At 36.1% G+C, this 19526-nt stretch overlaps 1 protein-coding gene across 2 annotated transcripts in view; it reads right to left on the reverse strand.

Annotated features, from left to right (window-relative positions):
• GPR156 (G protein-coupled receptor 156) overlaps positions 1-19526 on the reverse strand; it is a 73833-nt gene that overhangs the window by 8694 nt on the left and 45613 nt on the right. For both annotated transcript variants that reach the window (XM_031959708.1, XM_031959707.1), the window contains 4 exons: positions 19276-19401; positions 18739-18834; positions 10221-10457; positions 4426-4584 (listed from right to left, as the gene is read on the reverse strand). In XM_031959708.1, coding sequence (XP_031815568.1) covers positions 4426-4584; positions 10221-10457; positions 18739-18834; positions 19276-19401 — 618 coding nt within the window. The remainder of the gene's footprint in view (positions 1-4425; positions 4585-10220; positions 10458-18738; positions 18835-19275; positions 19402-19526) is intronic.

The following is a 19526-nucleotide window of genomic DNA, read 5'->3' on the forward strand; positions in this document are numbered from 1 at the left end:
TCATTGAAACTTTCTCAGTCTGTTTTTCTCATTTATAATACTGGGCTCAAACTAGATAACATTTGTAAAGACATTTGTAAATCATAAAGCTCAAAAGCTTGCTTCTTTTATTCAGTTGTGTCCAACTCTTCATGACTCCATTTGGGGTTTTCTGGCAAAGATAGCAGAGTGGTTTTCCATTTCCTTCTCTGGCTCATATGACAGCTGAGGAAACTGAGGTAAACAGGGTGATACTAGGAAGGGTGACATCAGATTTGAATTCAGGAAGATGAGTCTTCTTAACTCCAGACTCAGTACTCTGTGCCATCTAGTTGCTCCTACATATGCTAACTACTACTACTCAATCTCATCATGCTTCAATTTCCTTTCTTATAAAATCAGGGAATTGGACTCACTGGTTTCTAAGGACCCTATAACTTCTAAATTTATGATGCTAACTTTAATTTAATTATATATAATATAATTTTTATATATAATATAATCATATAATTAACAATACAAATAATTAATTTAATAACACGGCTTTCAAGAGGAAATTTCAGCTATGTCAGAAAGAAAGTCTGGGGTTGACAATCAGCTTACAGGGCTAATGAATAGCTGGATTGTTGGTTCCTTTTAAAAATTTTCCTCCTAACCCCCCTCTCAAACCTCTAGGAACACAGGACAATAGGATAAACATGGAGAAGGGTAAAAATGATCTTCCCTTAACCCAAGAACCCCAAGGTGATTGATGGCTGATTTAATAATGTCAAACTAAACAATAGATTTCTGTCACTAAGTAAAAAAAATGGGGCTGTGCTATCACCATGACTATATACTAATTAAAGGCATAAGGTCAGGCGCTGCTGTTTTGAGACCAAAATCTGACCTACTTTAGGCAGCTGTCTTTGGCTGAGCCTTATTCATCTCTGCTTTCTGCACATCCCTATAATTGGAAGGAAAATCTCCACAGGCCTGTCTCATAATGTAAAGTCAACCAGGAAAAGAGGAAATCCCCTTCTGTTTAGGCAGTGCCAGAAAGCAAAAAAATAAAGAAAAATCAAAGAATGAATGAGCTTCCTCTACTGGTTACTGCACGAGTAACTCCTGCCTCAGAAGCATTCTCTTCATCAGAAAATATACAAATTCAGGGAGCAAACCCAAGAACCCCCGATTTCTTCTATGCATGTAGCCCTGTGCTGGGGTAGTGGAGCCAAGGTGGACCGGGAAAGCTAGGAATGGGAAGAAGATGTGACAGCAACAATAATAACACAATCATGTGAAAGGGAGGGCAACTAGGTGACTGTGAATAGAGCACTGGGCCTGCATTCAGGAAGATTCATTTTTCTTAGTTCAAATATGGCCTCACACACACTTCCTAGCTGTGTGGTCCAGCAAGTCATGTAATCTCTTGGTCCCTCGCTTTCCCTGTTTTTAAAGTGAAGAGATTAGAACTGAAGTCCTCAATCTACAATCCTATAAATGCCTTAAAATTGCTGAAATGTTGCTTCATTTGTGTCTGTCAACATGCCCAATAGCACTGAAGCTATTTATTACCTCTTTTTTGTAGATTAAAAAACTAGGACTCAGAATTTACGTGACTTGCTTAAGATCACCCAGCTGCACTGGAGAGAGCTGAAGCCCGCAAAGCATTCAAGATCAACCTTGCCCTAGATTACATGAATCAGGAAACAGTAAAGCTAGTGTGAATATTCATTGAGGACAGGGAGAGGAGGGGGGGGGGGGGGGGGGAGGAAAGGGAGAAGTAGAGAGAGAGAGAGACAGAGTGAGAGAGACAGACAGAGAGAGACACAGCGAGACAGAGAAAGATAGAAAGACATAGAAAGAGAGGTGGAGAGAGAGCCAGAGAAAGATAGAAACACACACACACACAGAGAGAGAGAGAGAGAGAGAGAGAGAGAGAGAGAGAGAGAGAGAGAGACGCAATTATTTTTATCCAATGGGTTTATAAATCAGGAATGTTGAAATCCATTATAGGCCCAAGAATTAGCCTGGGACTAAAAGCTATCCCTTGGAAAGGCCTGCTGATTTCCCTAATCTGAGCCCATGGCTTGTCTTCCAGGGTTCTGGCAAGTCCCCAAGGTCCCAGGCTGTGGTTGGGAGGCACACCCCACCGAGGCGGGCAAACCTCACTGCAGACAAAAGGCTTACGGCAGCCTCCTTTGTACTTATCTGTGGTTCCCCTCCCCCCACCTAAACTAATGACATCTCTTTGGGCAGAAAAGATTCATTCACCTTGTGAGAAAGATGATATACCACGACTGAAACACACACACACACACACACACACACACACACACACACAGAGGATGTCACAATTACCACAGAGGTTAAAGACTAGATCTGTTCTGCTGTCTCTGACATTTGCTGACTAAGAATGAAAAACATCTAGCTATTTTCCCCTCTTTTATTTTCCTTCCACATCTCATATCTTCTCTTCCTTCTCCTTCTTCTGTTTAAAGATCCTATTTGAAGCCTCTTCACTTAGTATTAAAGACCATCTTTTTGTCTTTGCCAGGCTGAATGACATCTGGTTTTGGAATAAAATTCTGAATACTGAAGAGCTGGAAAAGAGCAGATTTTTCTGACAGAAATGGTGCTGATTTGAGCACAGAACAATATGGGAGAAGAGGGAAGGAGATCTATGGAGTATTTCTTTGTCTTCCCTCTCTTTTAGGTTTGAAATCTATATTTTCTAAATCATAACCATGTCAAGCTCTCAGAAAGGGAAAATTGATGCTCACTACAGTGTCCTAATATGAAAACAAAGGACCATGTTTATTTCCGTTTCTGTTTGTGGCTGCTGCCTGGACTAGACTGGCATTAAGAGTGATATTAGATTTAGATAGCCTCCAAAGTTCCTTCCAGATCTAAATCTATGATTCCATGATATTAGAGCATCTAGGTAGCCAGGAGATACTGCCTGGAGTGGAGATCTTGCTGAATTCAAATCTGGCCTCAAACACTAGCTATGTGATCCTAAGCAAGTCGCTTAACCCCGAATGCCTCAGTTTCCTCAGTTGTCAAATGAACTGGAGAAGGAAATAGCAAACTCCTCTAGGGTTTCTGACAAGAAAATTCACAGAGTTAATCATGGCTTTAATAATACAACAACAATAGTAATATGATATTAGTATAATAAAAGCTCCCCTCTGTATTTCTCTCTTCCCAGGGAATATGCTTATTTTCCATTCCTACAGACTATGTGGAAACTTGGGAGGGGCCAGTTTTCCCTTACCTATGATTATTCCTGCTGAGTTGAAACAGAGTACCTTTCAAATTCAGAAAGCTCAATTCATGGACTAGTCCATACTGGGATACTCATTTGCCAAAGATTAGGGAAGAGCCAATATAGAAAAGGCAAAAGCAGCTAGGAGTCCCATGATAGCATGCCTTACTGAATCCCTGGTTCCATGTGGGTTATGGTGATAGGGTCCACATAAGATGAGGCAAGGAGGAACCCCCGTTTCATAGTAACTCTTGGAGAGGCAGAGCTGAGAACACAGTCAGAAAGGAAAAAGGCCAAGGGGCAGGATAATCCCTTTAGTATGTCTACCCAGTCATCAGTTTCTCTGACTCAGCAGCTAATTACAGAATTCTTTGTCATGTCCTATTGCAAGCCCCTCAATGAGGAGTCATAAATAGCTGGAAGCTGTCTCTATTCCTACCCCAAAAGCTTCCAAGTAGACACCTAGGCAGGCAAGTGAGCATACTTAAATGGGGAGAAGTTTTTAGGAGAAGAGAAGGAGAATCCTTTAATGATTATATTATTTTATGAATTTAACTACTGAAAAACAAAAATGAAACAAAAAATATCTAATCAAACTGCTATTGGAAAAGCCAAAGCCTCCTATTACAAATAGCACAGACTCAAAAAATGTGTTTGTTTGTACCATCTATTGGAAATACAAAATATTGTAATAAAAATTAATTTAAAAAAACCCCAAGCTTTTGTGTTTAATTCAGCTAATGTAAAAAGTCACAGTGAGCCCCCTAACACCAGTCCCTGCTCCTTTCTAATATACCTGATGCTGACCTCACTATGTTATGTAATGCTGACACAGCCTGGGAAAAGTAACACTTGGACTCTTAAATAGATATCCAGGCTTAATTGGAGCATTGCCAATGTCTGGCCAAAAGGGAAAAGATGCTTGTGGGTTGCTTGGCCTCCTCCCTCATTCTGTTCTAACATGACAGCAGAAGACCCTGTTTAGTTTTCTCTACCCTTCTTAGATCCCACCTGGATCCAAGGCTAGCATTATGAGTGATGTCAGTGGTTAATCTTGTCATTACTGTATGTGTTAATTTCTTAGGGCAATCAAGGAAAAGGTGAGGCTAATTAAGCCACTGGTATAGCCATTGGTAAATCAGAGAGAAAAGGATTGACTATTGTTCTGACTGAGCTGCCCAGTGGATATAGCTTACCTCAGTTAGGAGTTTTTTCATGGAGTTCTTTTCCCCTATTAGATGGTAGATCTGTTCCTCACTATACGGGATATGGAAGCTTTTGCTGGGGCTGCTGAAGTATTTTGCCATATGGCCGACTGTTTGGTTTTCTTCATCAAATGGCTTCCACTGCTTCAGCTGTCGAGTAAAAAAAAAAAAAAAAAAAAACAACGCACAGACTATTTATTAAATTACACACTCAGAAAATAGTGCATGTGTGTGTATATGAATACACACACACACATTTTCTCTCTTATACAAACACAAATACAATAAAAGAAACAGCACATGGGCTTCCAGAAAACCATTCTAGTTTTGAGGCATTTGGTGTGTCAGCATCCATTCAAAACCATGGCTCACAAGCCCACATTATTCTGTTTATTTTCAGTAGGACAACCAGAGGACATATTAGTTTAAAGGGAAAGCCAATATGTCTTTTCCTCCTGGCAACTAAAATCACTATAACTAGGTATAAGTCCAAAAGTATTTTCTTCCCTTTGTATTCACTGAAAGGCTAAGACTTGAAAACATCTAGTTTTTTTTTTTTTCTTCAAAAATTTTAATGTCATCTTTGTGAATTCTTTTAGAGTTATGTAATCTACTGAAAATACAAAATAATATAATAAAATAATTTGTGAAGAGGCTGTGCAAACCTTTGTATCATTCCAGATGTTCTACCAAAGCAAAGATATCAACTTTTTTTAAAGTCCAAGGATATGTAGTCCTAATTCAGTTACTTTTCATGGTACGGAAATGACCTGGAGTTCTTGAAGAGTATGTCAGCAGAATATAAACTCTAGCAGTTCCTACTAAGCTGGAAGAGTTTCAAGTAAGAATTTGGCAATGAGATATGTGTCTGCTATCCTAGGCCCAGGGCAGCTAAATTTGGAGAGGCTCATCACTAAAAATGGTTGGTTACTAGGTGACAACAACTGACAACTCCTGCGTACTAAAGCATGAAGGGGTTGCAATCTGGGTCAGTAGATGGATTACCCATACCAATGATATCATAGATCCTTTAAATTATTAAAGGAAGGATATATGCGAAGAACATCTGTTATGCTTGTTTCTCACTAAAAAGACAGAAGATACTAGTCCTTAGGGAGAGAAGGCAAAAGACAAAAAACCTTATCTTATGATGTTGGATGAGTCATTTATCATCCCTGGGGATCAATTTCCTCATTTGTAAAATGAGGGGATTGGATTAGATGAGCACTGGAGTTCCTTTTTACTTTAAACTGATGATCCCTCTCATTAGTCACTCACCAAATCAGAATTGATATATTATGCCATTAACAATGCATAGAGTTGCTTCAGAATTGAAAGTATATTCTAAATAGCAGAATATTTCCACTGTGAAATGATTCCTATTTATATACAATTCCCCTCTTTAATTCACATTTTATTAAGCAACAATAGTATGCTTAGTCTTTCTGAAAACATTCTTTGCTTGATGAATTTAGGTAAGGCTCAGGCACTATATTTTTACCTTTCTTTATATTCCTTAGTACATTATCTTGCATGTAGCAGGTGCTTAATAATTGTCTGTCAACTGATTGGCTAATTCACAGAAGTCAACAAACATCAGTCATTTATCTTTATGTTGTTTGACTACACAAGAAAAATATCCCCAGAAAAGAAAAACTGGAACAATAATCTGAAGAAATGGAAGGTACAAATAGCATTATCAATAAATGGGCAAGCATTTATTAAGCATTTTTAAATGTTCAACATTTTTCTAGATGCTGGGATATAAAGTAAAATGAATCCAGTTCTGTCTTTAAGGAGCTGATGTTCTATAAAAGAAAACAAAAGGCACATATATATAAGTGGGTAAATATATATGGTAAATACAATTTTTTTTTTTTTTTGTAGGATACAGATACTGGCAGTTGGGGCATAAGAAAAGGAAGCATTTTGAGCTGAACTTTATTGGAAGGTAGGAATTATAAAAGAGACTAGATTGGTATTGGATATGGAGATCTGCATTAAGTCACATACCTAGGCTGGGACTTGAGAGGCACTGTTGCCACCTGGTGGATGCCCACTGAAAGAAATGTCAAGTGAGTCCATGGACACTGAGGAGCCACTTTTTTTTTTCAGTCACCTTGGCCTGCCCATGACCCCCTGTCCTTGAATGTTCTTAGAACTTACCTAGAAGACTGAGGTACAGGGATACAAAGGCATGGTATGAAAAGATAGCTTAAGGACTCTTAGCTTCATTTGTGCTCTGGTTCCCTTTAATATTCTGGTGAAACCTTTTCAGAATAATGTTTTTAAATATCAAGTAAAATCTATAGGACTGTGAAGGAAACTAATTATATTGAAATATAGTTATATAAATATGTTTTAAAAGTTCATAGACTTCAGGTGAAGGACTACTATTCTGGCCACCCAAGAGCAGCCTCATTTGGTCTGCTCTTACATCCCAAATTGGCCTAAGACGACAGACATATCTGCTAGTATGTCATGCTGGTGCATTAGCCCCAGGTACTAAAACAGGGACCTTGGAGGGCTCCCTGAAACAAAGACTGACTTGGTAGCGATTACCTTGGTGATTGACAATAGCTATCTTTACACTCCTTAAAAACTTGCCAGCAGCCATTCAATTATAAAATACATTTTTTTTTTTTTTTTGGCATGTGTGTCTTTTCAGCAGTATCATTTGGTTTTATCCGACCCTTCTGGTTTTACTGAAGGTTCTCTGGATCAGTTCTCAAAACTCATGGCCCTTTACTAACAGATTCCTCCAATATTACTCAATCACACCCACCTTCGGTGACAAGCTCAAAGCTTGAGAGCTAGAAAAAGCCTCAGAGGCCATCTAATCCAACCCCCTCATTTTGCAGATGAGCAAACTGGGGAATAAGGAGGTTTGCTTCTGCAAAGCATTAGAGGTAAGAATTGAACCCTGGTCCTTGGGAGCTAGAATCAGTAGTTTTTCTACTCTACCACACAATTCCAGGTAGGATAACAAAACAATAACAACAATAACAACAAATCGTTTTTCTGATCCCATGCATAGTCTTCCTGTCTAGGAAATTTTGTGAAAGTCTTCCCATTTGCCTAGAACAATTATTTCAAAGCTCACATTTGGTGACATCTACCTCTTCCTCAGTAGCCATAATTCATTATCCACAAGAGAAGATTCTACTCAATCAAAAGTCAGCATGGTACCATTATGAGTCAGTCACACATAAGCAAAAGTCAAACCATGAAAAAACTTTAGTTTTTTAAGATAAATATGGAATGTACAATTCATAACCTTTAAATGTTGAGGAGAAACAGAAAACTTTATGGAAGATATAAAACAAAAACTAAAATGTGTAGTATAATGGTTAGAGGATAGAAAAAGAGAAATATTAAAAAAAAAAAAAAAAAAAAAAAAAAAAACCTAGGAAGAATGGTGGAAAGAAGAAAGATGGCCAGAGGGTAAAAGATAGAAGAAAAGCTAAGATCTCTAGTTTTCTCAATTCTCACTCCCAACAATAGCTCCTGTTCCTTTCTACCTCAAGAAATCAAGACATGTATGTTCATCTGAATATATCTCCATACTATATTTTAGATAAGCACAAGACTTTCGATAGAATATGAGCTTTTTGAGGACAAGGACTATTTTTAATTTTTGTCCTTGTATCCCCATCCTCATCACCTCACATAATAGTTGGCATATAAATGTTTGATTGTTTTAAGAATGAAAAGATCTAATTTCCAGTTCTGATTATGCAGGTTTGATGACAACAATTATTCATTTCCTTAAAAAGGGGGCAGGGATGACCAGAGTATCTAGGTAAATCCTGTCTTGGGCTCTCAGTAGCAGAGTGGATGAAAGTGGATTAAAGAGGTTTTCCATTAACAATTTACAGATCCTCTTTCTGATACACTTCCCTTTTGAAATGCAAATATTCCTACAATTCTACAATTCTGACCTTATCAGGGTAGTCTTAATGAACACTTTAATTCTTAACTAATGCCTAGTTACTAGTAATTACCTAATTACTGGCTAATACAAGGAAAAATAGCTTTCACTGAGTTAGAGCCAAAAGAGATTTTAGAGATCCTCCAAGCCCAGCCCTGGGGGCTCTATAACTCTTGACTTTCAATAAACCTTATGGTACTTCCTATTCAATATGAAAGGAAATAAATCATAGGACTTTCTATACATATACACATAAGAAATAAAATTAAGATACCCATTAATTTAAATAAACTAATATAGTTATCAAATATTCTATACCCCTTGTTAAGCCTTTGGGGGATACATATATCTAGGAGTTGTGAAAATTTTGGTGTGAATTTCTATGCTTTGGAAATCAGCAAACTACAAATTGAGATTTGGTAGATTATTTTGTTGATACTGAAAAAAATTGTATTCCTTTTCAATGATGCTAAGCTTATAAGGACCATGGAAAATTACTGTGAAGAGCAATCATGGGAATTTCAACAGTGGTTCTCCTATTTGGAAGTATCTCATTTGTCCCAGCCTCAGTCTGCAGCACCCTAATCCTACTCTTCCAATAGCGCTTCATTCTCTACAGCTTAGGCCTTTCTTGACTTTCCTTTTTTTTTTTTTTTTTTTTTTTAACTGAAACAAATGGCTTATGTCCCATTCCCTCATGGCCCTGATTTCTGCTGATGTGGCTAATAATGCATGTTCTGGACTTGTGACTTAATCAGTGTGGACAAGTTCCAGTAGCAACTCCTTCCACAGATACAGAGCAACAACAATGTATAGCTTTAGTTGCCTGGGGCACTGCTGTTCTGAAACATAGGTTTTCCTGATTCCAAAGTCAACCTTCTATTCACTTTGCCTTGTTTTCTTACCAGCAGTAATCACAGACTTAGAAATTCAGAGCTGGAAGGGATCTTAGAGTTATCTGATCCAATCTCTTCATTTTATAGATGAAGAAACTGAGGTTTGGAGATACAGTACAATCTTGCATAAATGTCTATAAATATATATGCATATATGTGTACGATTATAGATTCTTTGTATATATATGTATATGTATATGTGAATATATATGTATGTGTATATAAAAATGTGTATGTATATATATAAAGATATCCACATTTAATCACACCTTCTTGGGAGAGGGAAAGAAGGGAAGAGAAATTAAGTAAAAAATGCACAGAAGAGAACAAAAGAAAATCTACAAGGAAACAAAGAAAAGATATACAGCTCTGAACACAATGTGTAGTATTAATTATATAGATTTTCTTGAAATGGAAATTTATCACTTCATATTTTTAATCCCTTCTAATGTTCTATTGTATATATACTAATTTTGTCTTTTCTATTTTGTATTTAATTTTTAAGTAAATAAATTAAAATGAAAATAAATAAAATTTAAAAATATGTGGCCTTCTAAGGTCAACTGACCAATAATAAACCACTGAATACCAGTTACCCTTCTTTTGGGGATGGCTATGGTCTAAACTTCTGATTTCACTGATAAGGGATGCCCTGATGAGTATACTTCCTTCAGCAAAACAGATCAACAATTCTTTCACAAATTATAATCTTAAAGAAGTTCTTGGGGGCACTGAGAGGTGATCTATTGAGGGTCACAGAACCAGGACATGTCAGAGATGGGATTAGAATCCAGTCTTTCTGACTCAATGGTTGGTTTTGCATTCAGACTGATTTTCACTCACTTTATTTCCAATTATGAAAATAGCTCGACCTGGAAGGAGGCAAAAAAAAAGTAAGACTAACAATTGAGCATAACCACCATTTGTTCTTAAAATTCATCAGTTTCATGCATACTCACTTGTGGAATGAAGATGAAGCAGTTGATTGTTGTTGTACAAACAAAGATGCCTCCAGCTGTGAGTCCAAAGACAAGATTGGGCCAATCATGGAAGAATCTAATGACCAAGAAGAGGAGCCCAGCAACTAGCAAGACAAGATTGGCTCCAACCATGATGGTCAAGGACTGATTCACTGGTGGAGAGCTAACATGATCCGTCAGCCCCGCCAGGTAGGCACCATAGAGCAGGATTATACCCTAAAGTCAAAAATGAGAAACAAGAAATGTTCTTTAGGTGAAGAACCTAAAAATATTTCAGAGGAATAGACAGTAACAGAATTAGACCTTATAATTATTGCCTGTGGACACTGGAAAGAATCTATAAGTTAGTTTAATTCTGTTGCAAATACTCAGAGGAGTAAGAATAGGCACTAGCAGCAGCATACTTTTTTTTTTTTTAAATTATTAGGGATACTTATAAAAATCACTTTCATTTATAAATATATTTCTTTCCCCTGATCCCTAGCAAGCCATCTTTTGTAACAAAAAAGCAAGTCAACAAAACTTATATAAAGTATTAAGATTATATGCTGTTTCATCTCCATAGTGCCCACTTCTACCAAAAAGAGAGGAAGATGTATTTTTTTCAGGATTAGACTTGGCTATTTTTTATAATTCAGGTTCAGGTTTTTTCCTTTGTTTTGGTTGTGTTGCTATTTCTGTTTAAATTGTTGCACTCTGTGTATATTGTTTTCCTGGTTCTGTTTGCTTCATTCTGAATAGTTCAGCATACTAGTATGAATAGCTGCTACCCTTACTATATTGTAAGCTACTCAAATGCAGAATCTAAATTTTGTGTTTGTATTTTTATCAGCACCTCGCCCAATGCCTTATCCATAGTAGGCATCTGATCTGTTTTGGATGAAAATTGGGGTTGAAGGATGACTAAAGATAACATTGGTGGAGCTCTATTTTTAAATATAGTTTTATTTTATATATTACATATTATCTTATTATTATCTTATAGATTATACATATTTATATATATATATATGTATATATTTAATTTCCATCTGTAAACCAAAGGAATTGAACTAGAAGTTTTCCTTAGAAGTTACCTTACTTAGTTCCTCTGTCTCTAATACTTTGTGATCTGTAATCTAGTTTAGTGTTCAGAGGTACAAGATATTCAAGCATTTAGTAAATACAAGTCTGTACATTCCTGATTAGTCAAACATATCTGGAATTCCAGGAAAACAGGCCTATTTGCTGTTCCCCATACACAGTCTTCTATCTCTTGTATCCATGTCTTGGCACAGTCTGTCCCACTCTTGGAACACCCTCCTTAGAATATGCAGCTCCCTTCCAAATTTAACTCAATTGCCACCTCCTATGTAGGGTTTTTTCCTCTACTCTCTAAGTAAAAACCATTACATTGTATTTATTTTGTACATACTTATGTGTACATGTTATTTTCTCTGATAGTATGTAAACTCCTAGACAGCAGGAATTGTCATTCTTATCTTTGTATTCCTAGTGCCTAGCACAAAGTAGGCACTTGATTGATTGCTTCTTGATTGATTGATCTATCAAGTGTCAGCCACAAGCCTATTTTCTCTTCTTTCTGGAGGCAATAGGGATTAAATGGCTTGACCAGTGTCACACAGCTACTGAATGTTTGAGGTTGCTTTTGAACTCAGGATCTCCTAATTCCAGAGCCAGTGCTCTATTCACTGCGTCATCTAACTGCCCTTACTTTTTCCTTTAGTCAAGGATAAACAGTAATGTGTATAAAAATGGTATGTAACTGCAGTGGATTTTTATTTTATTTATTTTACAATAAATAGTGTTGTCAATATTTATTTTCTATATATTTATTTGTATGCTTATATAGGTCCTTGTCTACCCATTAGAATGTAAGCACTTTTTGAGTAGGAATTATCTCTTTATTATATTTATATCTCTTTAAAAAGCTTTTTGGCAGGTAGGTGGCAAAGTGAAGAGGGCTCTAGGCTTGGAGTCAGGAAGAGCTGAGTTCAAGTTCAGATTCAGACATTTATTGGCTGTGTGACCTTGGGCAAATCTCATAATCCTGTTTTCCTCCTTGTTTCCTCATCTGTAAAATGAGTTGGAGAAGGAGATAGCAAACCATTCCAATATCTTTGCCAAGAAAACTTCAAAAGAGGTCATGAAGAGTTGGACACTATTGAACAACATTTTTTGACTTATTGATCACATTATTGATTATTGATTTCCTTAGTATAATAGATAAAGGCCTGTGTTCAAATTCTAACTATGACAAATAATAGCGATCCTAGGCAAAATACTTAGCTATTCATTTTATAGACTCTAATTATATGATCACTCTATACTGGTGAAGGAAGTTCACTCACTGGGAGCTTGCTTATATCAATGAAATGGCCTGGACCAAACAATATTACATTATTTTAAGTCTCCATTGAAATACTGCTACAAGGTCTCCTCAGGGCATGGAGGCAATTTAGGATTTTCCAAGTCTATACCAACCAAAGGCAAGCTATGACAAATCTTGGCAAGCTGGAAAAGTTTGAGTATGGTTCTGATTGTGGAGCTCTCATTTTAGGACCAGCCCAGGAAGGTCAGAGAGATTCATTTATAGGGTTGACCACAGCTATAGTAACTCTTTAAAATGATGTTCTAAAATTTAGAGAAGCGGTGATATATATTGATGAAAAAAAATCTCCACATCCACAAAAATCACAGATCCTGGAAGTAAGGAAATATGTTATTATATGCACAGATAGAGTATAGTGTGATTTTGAGGGAAACTGTGAAATTCTCCCTCTTTCCAAAAATCCCTTCCCTAACAGTTTGCCATTGGGAACAAAATTCCAAAATTAGAAATTCCTTCATTTGAATAGAGATGTTGTCACCCCCAGGAGTTAAAACAAGAATTATGCCTTACATTTATATGAGTACTTTACTCACATCACACTTTATCCTCATAAAGCACTCCTGTGAAGTATATTATTTCCATTTTTCAGATGAGGAAAGGGAGGCTTTGAGAAGTAAAGGGACTTGCTCACAGTCACACCGCTAGGAAATAGAACTGGGATTCAAACTGAGGTCTTTTGAAAAATATATAAATATATTTTTTTTCAATCAACAAAAATCAACCTCTCTCTATCCCACCTCGCTCCATATTGAGAATAAAAGAAAAATAAAACCTCCATGACAAATAATTACAGTTAAATAAAACCAATTCCCACATTAGTCAGGTCAAAAAAAGAATTTCATTTTATATTCTGAAGCTCAGGTTTTTTAATCCCAAATCTCATAATCTTTCTACTACAATACTTTGTCTCTCTGATAACTGATAATAGTTCAAAATCTTGAACCTCACAAAAGATGAGCATTTCTAAGTGAACTTTTTTCAATTAACAAAGATGTTTCCCTTTTCTTTCTCTTCTACTTCTCATTGAAAAAGAATAAAGAAAAAATAAAATCCTTATAAGAAATACATATAACCAAACAAGACAAATTCCCACACTGGTCATGTTCAAAAATATGTCTCATTATACATATCAACGTGTCACCCCTCTGTCAGCCAGTGAATAGAATTCTTCATTATTGGTGTTTTGAAATCATGTTTTGTAATTGCATTGATAAGAATTCTTAAGTCTTTCAAAGTTGTTTGTCTTTACAATGTTGTTATTGGTTACAGTATTGATATGAATTGTTCTCCTGGTTTTATTTTTCACTCATAGGAATCCAAGCCTTCCTCCAAGTTGAGGGAAAAATTTTTTTTTGTTTGGAAAAAGACCACCTCTCTGTCCTATAATAATTGTACTTATGCATCCCTACTGAGAGCATGATAATGACAATAGCTTTCAATTTCACTCTTTCCCAGGGTTATCAATACCTGTTGCCTAGGGGTTAGGTTATCATGGACAGCTTAAGAACCTTCTAAGGCATAGTGCCAAGATCCCCAACAATGTAGTCTTGTGCAAGCCATTTCTCATCTTCTAAGCCTTGGGGCTACAGGTCTAGTTGCCATGCAGTCTTTTATAAATACAAACCTGAAATATAAATGTGTTTGGAGAAGGAGGCAGAAAAAAATGAGGAGGAGACATATGAGAAGTCTTCAAAATGCTCCAGCAGATCCTAAACTCAGGCTCAGTTTGTTTTCTAATAATTGGCTCTCTTTCTTTTGTTCTTTGCTTTTAAACATGGAACTATTTAATTACTCAAATGAAAACAAAACCTCTAATTAATATAGGAATTATTAAGGGAATGAAGAAGTCTGGCATGAGTGGAAGGGTACACTGGACTTAGGTTCAAGGTTCAGGAGACCTGGATCTTAGTTCCAACTCAGAAAACTTTACTATGTGATCTTAGGGCAGTTTTTTCATTCTATTTGGGCCTCAGTTTCCTTATTTATAAAATGAAGAGATTAAACTAGATGGTCTTTATGTTTCATTCCATCTTTACAATCTATTTCAATTAGATTGAAATTATTCAATCTTCATTCAATGATTATTCACTAAACATGGATGAAGCACATATTATTGTGCAAGGCTCATGGTTTTCTTCCTACTTGTGCAATCTCTTCTTCTTATCCTTCCTTGCTAGATCATCATCCACATCTTGCCTCCCAAGCATGGGTCATCCATAAATTCAATTTTTCATCATCACTTGCTTAGATTATTATAGCAGAATCCAGGTTAGTCATCCTGCCCCCATTCTTTGCTTTCTTCAGTTCATCTTCCATGTAGCTATGAAATGAACATTTCTAAAGCACAGGTCAGGTAGTTTCAGTAAAGCTAGATAAATCATACTCCTTTTTTCTTTGGCATTTCAGATCTTTCACAATCTATTTCCATTTTCTCTTTCCAAATTTATTTCATATTTATGCATACTTTGCATTTCATCTAAAATTGACCTATTTGACGTTCTCTAAACTCAAAATTCAATTTCTTATCTCTGTATCATTGAACAGGCTGTTTCAGAATGCCTGATAGACACTTTCATTTTTTTTTTTTTTTTGCTGAGGCAATTGGGGTTAAGTGACTTGCCTAGGGTCACATTTTTATTTTTTAAATTCCCTTTTCTTCAAGATATAGCTCAGGTGGCACAGGTAGCCTTCCTTCATTTGCTGTCGTCTTCTCAAATTATTTTCTACTTGCTTATCTGTATACTAGAAGTAGAATCAGCTAGGTGGTACAATAGATGCAATATCAGGCCTGGAGTAAGAAAGATGATTTCTTCATGAATTCAAATCCAGCCTCAGACACTTAGTAGCTATATGACACTGGACAAGTCACTTAACCCTATTTGCCTCTTAGTAAAATGAGCTGGAGAAGGAAGTAGGAAATCACTCTAGTATCTTTGCCAAGAAAACCCCAAATGGAATCACAAAGAATTGAACATGACTGAACAATATAATAAAATTAATTCCTCAGGGGCAACTAAATGATGCAATGGGAGAACACTAGCAAAGGAATCAAGAGGACTTGAGTTCAAACATGCCTCAGACATTTACTACTTTCTAGCTGTATGACCCTGGGTAAGTCATTAAGCCCCAATTGCCTTTCAAAAAGAAAGAGATAGAATTAATCCCTCTAATAGAATGCAATCTCCTTGCTGTCAGGTTCTGTTTCTCATCTTCATGTAACCACAGTACATGAAACAGTGTCTTGTATAAGACAAGTACTTAATAATGTTTGTTAAATGGAATTTAAACTACTGTGCTAGACTCCAAAGTTTCTAAAACATGGCATAGACATTGCTCTTGAGGAATTTAGCATTTAATGGAAGGAAAAATTACACAAATAAAAGTGTGAAATAAGAGATTAAGTTGAGGAAAAGAAAACAGTCTAAACAGGGTGATATGAAAGATTTAATTGAAAATCAAGTACAATGAGATCTTTATATCAGTCAGTTCTGAATCAAGCAGTTATAAGATTGAGATAGGGAACCACTAGATCAGGGTCCAGACAAGGCAAAACTTTCTGCAGGAGCAGGAGTCCAAAGTAACTGGGAAATTTTTAAGAGCAATGGTTTGGGGTTAAGTGGTGGTGACTTTGAGCCACGGTTTCCAAATGTGTTTGATCATGTATTCCATTAGTAAAAATGATTTAAGTGTATACCCCAAGAGGTATATAGTGATTTTTTTATTTTACACACATGTAAAATTGTACAAAGAGGAAGTCTGATAATAGTTAATAGAACCTTGAACTTAAAGGAAAATTTGGATTTGAATTCTGATTCAGACACTCATTGGACATATGACTCTGAGCACATCATTGAACCTTCCCATGCCTTAGTTTCCCTATCTGTAAAATGAAGAGATTGACTCTGATGATCTTCCAAGTTTCTTTAGTTCTAAATCTATTATGCTCAGCATAAATCTTGTACAAAATAGAAATTTACGTGGGATGAGAGGAAGATGAAATAATATTTGAACATAATGTCACTAGAGAGCCACTGGAGTTTATTGACAACATGATTATACCAGCACTATAGAAAATCATTTTGGTAACTGTGTAATGGATAGATTGTAGTGAGGAAAGACTTGAGGCAGAGAGACCAGTTAGGAGGCTAGTGCAATAATCTAGGTGAAGAGTAATGAAGCATTGAAGTAGAATGGTGGTTATGGGCATGAAGAAAAGGAGGTGTTGATGAGACACAATAGCTGAGGAGATCAAGAATCAAAGTTGAAGTGAGTTGACTTGAATGGAGGTCTGACATATTGATTTTAACATGTGCCTTCAGTAGAGAACGGCTGCAATCTCAAGGAATGAGTCTAATTTTGGATAATATGGGGGAAAGACAGCATTGTGAGAGACTAGTAAAATAAACACCTAGGGGGTACCTGGGGCCTTAAAATCCCCTTCTAATTATAATGAGTATATGGTTCCTTACTATCTGGGTAAGCCACTTACACTCTCTCAGTATCTGTTTTCTCATCTTTAAAATGGGAATATAAATGCACACTACATCAAGAGATTGTTGGGAGGAAAACACTTGACATACCTTTGAAGCACTATTATAAATGGAAGTTACTATAATTTTAAAAAATGTTTGTAAAGCACTTTATACCTATTATTTTACTTGGGAGTCACAAAAGTCCTCCAGTGTAGGTACTTATTGATTTCCCTGTTTTGCTTTTTTTTTTTTATTAAAAGTATATTTTATACTTTTATATCAGATAAGATGAGCAGTCCCCTGTAAACAAAGCTGATCAGAAAAAGGGGATTTTACATCTAACTGTCACTTGGTACCAAATACAGTTTGACTCTCTCTCCATGCATGCAACAAATTTGACAAATTTTCCTTCAAAGCTGTTGTGTTTGTCTGCATTTCTTCTATTCCTTTTTCTGTATTGTGAAAATGTCTCAAGATCCTATTTTCTTTTCTTTCCCTTCCCATACCTTTACTTCTTTATCTCCTTCTTCCTCATTCTACCTCCCCACAAAGAAAAAAAAGAAAAAGAAAACCTTGTGAGAGGTCACAGAAAAACCTCGATTATTGTTTGGTGTTTAAAAAGAATAATCCTGATTAGGGACACATATTGTGAACCAGGTGTATCAAACATTAAATGGCAACAATAACCCAATGGATTTAGAATAAGAGATACTAGGTTCCATTTCTCTGCCACTTTATTACTTATGTGATCTTGGGTAAATTACACTATCTCTCCCTGGGGGCTCAGTTGCCCCATTTGTAAAGTATGGGATCAGACTAGACTTCCTCAGAGGTCTCTTGCTGCTTCAAGTCTATGATTCCATGAACTTTGTCCTGCCTACCTCATTGAGTAGATGTGATAATGCTTTGTAATGAGAAATGCTTAAATATTAGTTATTGTTGTTTTTATTATTAACTAACATTTAGAAAGAATAGATACATTTTGATATAATAAATTGAGTGCTGGATTTAGGATCAGAAAGACATGGATTCAAATCTTGCCCCAGATATTTGCTAATACAATATTTAACTTCTTAGAGCCTCAAGTAACTCTCTTGGATATGTCTACTAAGTTGGTGACTGTTTTTAATTTTTGTGGAATTCATATTCTAGGTGTTCCCCAAACTGATGAAATCACATATGCTTTGCATATTCATTTATTTGCATATGGAAATAATGGCAACATAAAAAAAACTTTATTTGTTGGCCTTTAAAATGGCCTTTAAAGTGTTATGTTTTGAGAATATGCATAAATATAGCTATCTAAATATATATATATATATATAAATACACAACACTCACATATTTTTTTTTATTTCTACACACACATATATGTCTATATACATACATAATAGACACAGATATACACTCACTGATAAATTAAGAGAGCTAAATCTTAGCAATTCCCTCAGGAAAAGTAAGAGGCATTAACTATAGTGAATGTCTTACTAAAAAATTAAATTTCACTTTTGTTAGATAGAATAGCTCCACAGAGTGAGCTGAGATATTTAACTCAAAATGCACGGAACACTGCCTAAAATGATTCATAGTATCTGACAGCTGTTCTGTATTCCACAGAGTTATAGTTACCAACCTTATATCCCAAAATGAGAACAATCCAGAGATCAGAGTAAAGGGAAGCACAAAAGTATGTCTTGGTCACGGAACAGGTGATGTCTCTCTCTGTCATCTAAGAGAGACACAAAGAGTTAGTGCTTCTAATCCTAGGACAATGCTTGACACATGGCAAGCACTTAATACAAGCCCATTCATTCTTTTTTTTTTTTTTTTTTTTTTTTTCATTTATTCACCCTCATACCCCTTAACTTCTAATAACTTCTAACATCTTGCAGGCCTATTTCTTGAAGAGCAGAAAGAAATATAGCAGCAAGGTTCAGAGGGCTGTCACAGTAATTGATACAAGGAAAACAGTTGGTACCCATTTTGTTTATCATACAGTCTTCTTGGCAGTATACTTTCTCTTCTTTCCTTCCTTTCCACTTTGTTCCCTTACATTTTTAGACTTTCTTTTGGCTATTGTTATTTCCTATGGGATGCTGACAGAACAATGGCTTTTACTCAACCCAGTTCAGCTCAGGGAAGAAGTTTCCCAGGAAATCTGGTTCCTTACCCTCACTGTAAAGCGGAGAATCTGAAGACACTGGATAGGATCAGATAATACCCATGTAACAAGCAGGATAACATCAACTATCACCAACACTGCTACCAGTCCAAGCAGCTGTAGGTCTTTAATAATCTGCAATATATTAAGTCCAAGGTCTTTATGGGTTATACACGTACCATGAGTTAGAGCAGCATGAGCCCTTCAAATAAACTTCTCCTTGGGAGAACTTTCCCATCTGCCAATTAATAGTGAAAGTA

This window comes from Sarcophilus harrisii, chromosome 3, assembly GCF_902635505.1.
Source record: "Sarcophilus harrisii chromosome 3, mSarHar1.11, whole genome shotgun sequence".
Lineage (NCBI taxonomy): Eukaryota > Metazoa > Chordata > Mammalia > Dasyuromorphia > Dasyuridae > Sarcophilus > Sarcophilus harrisii.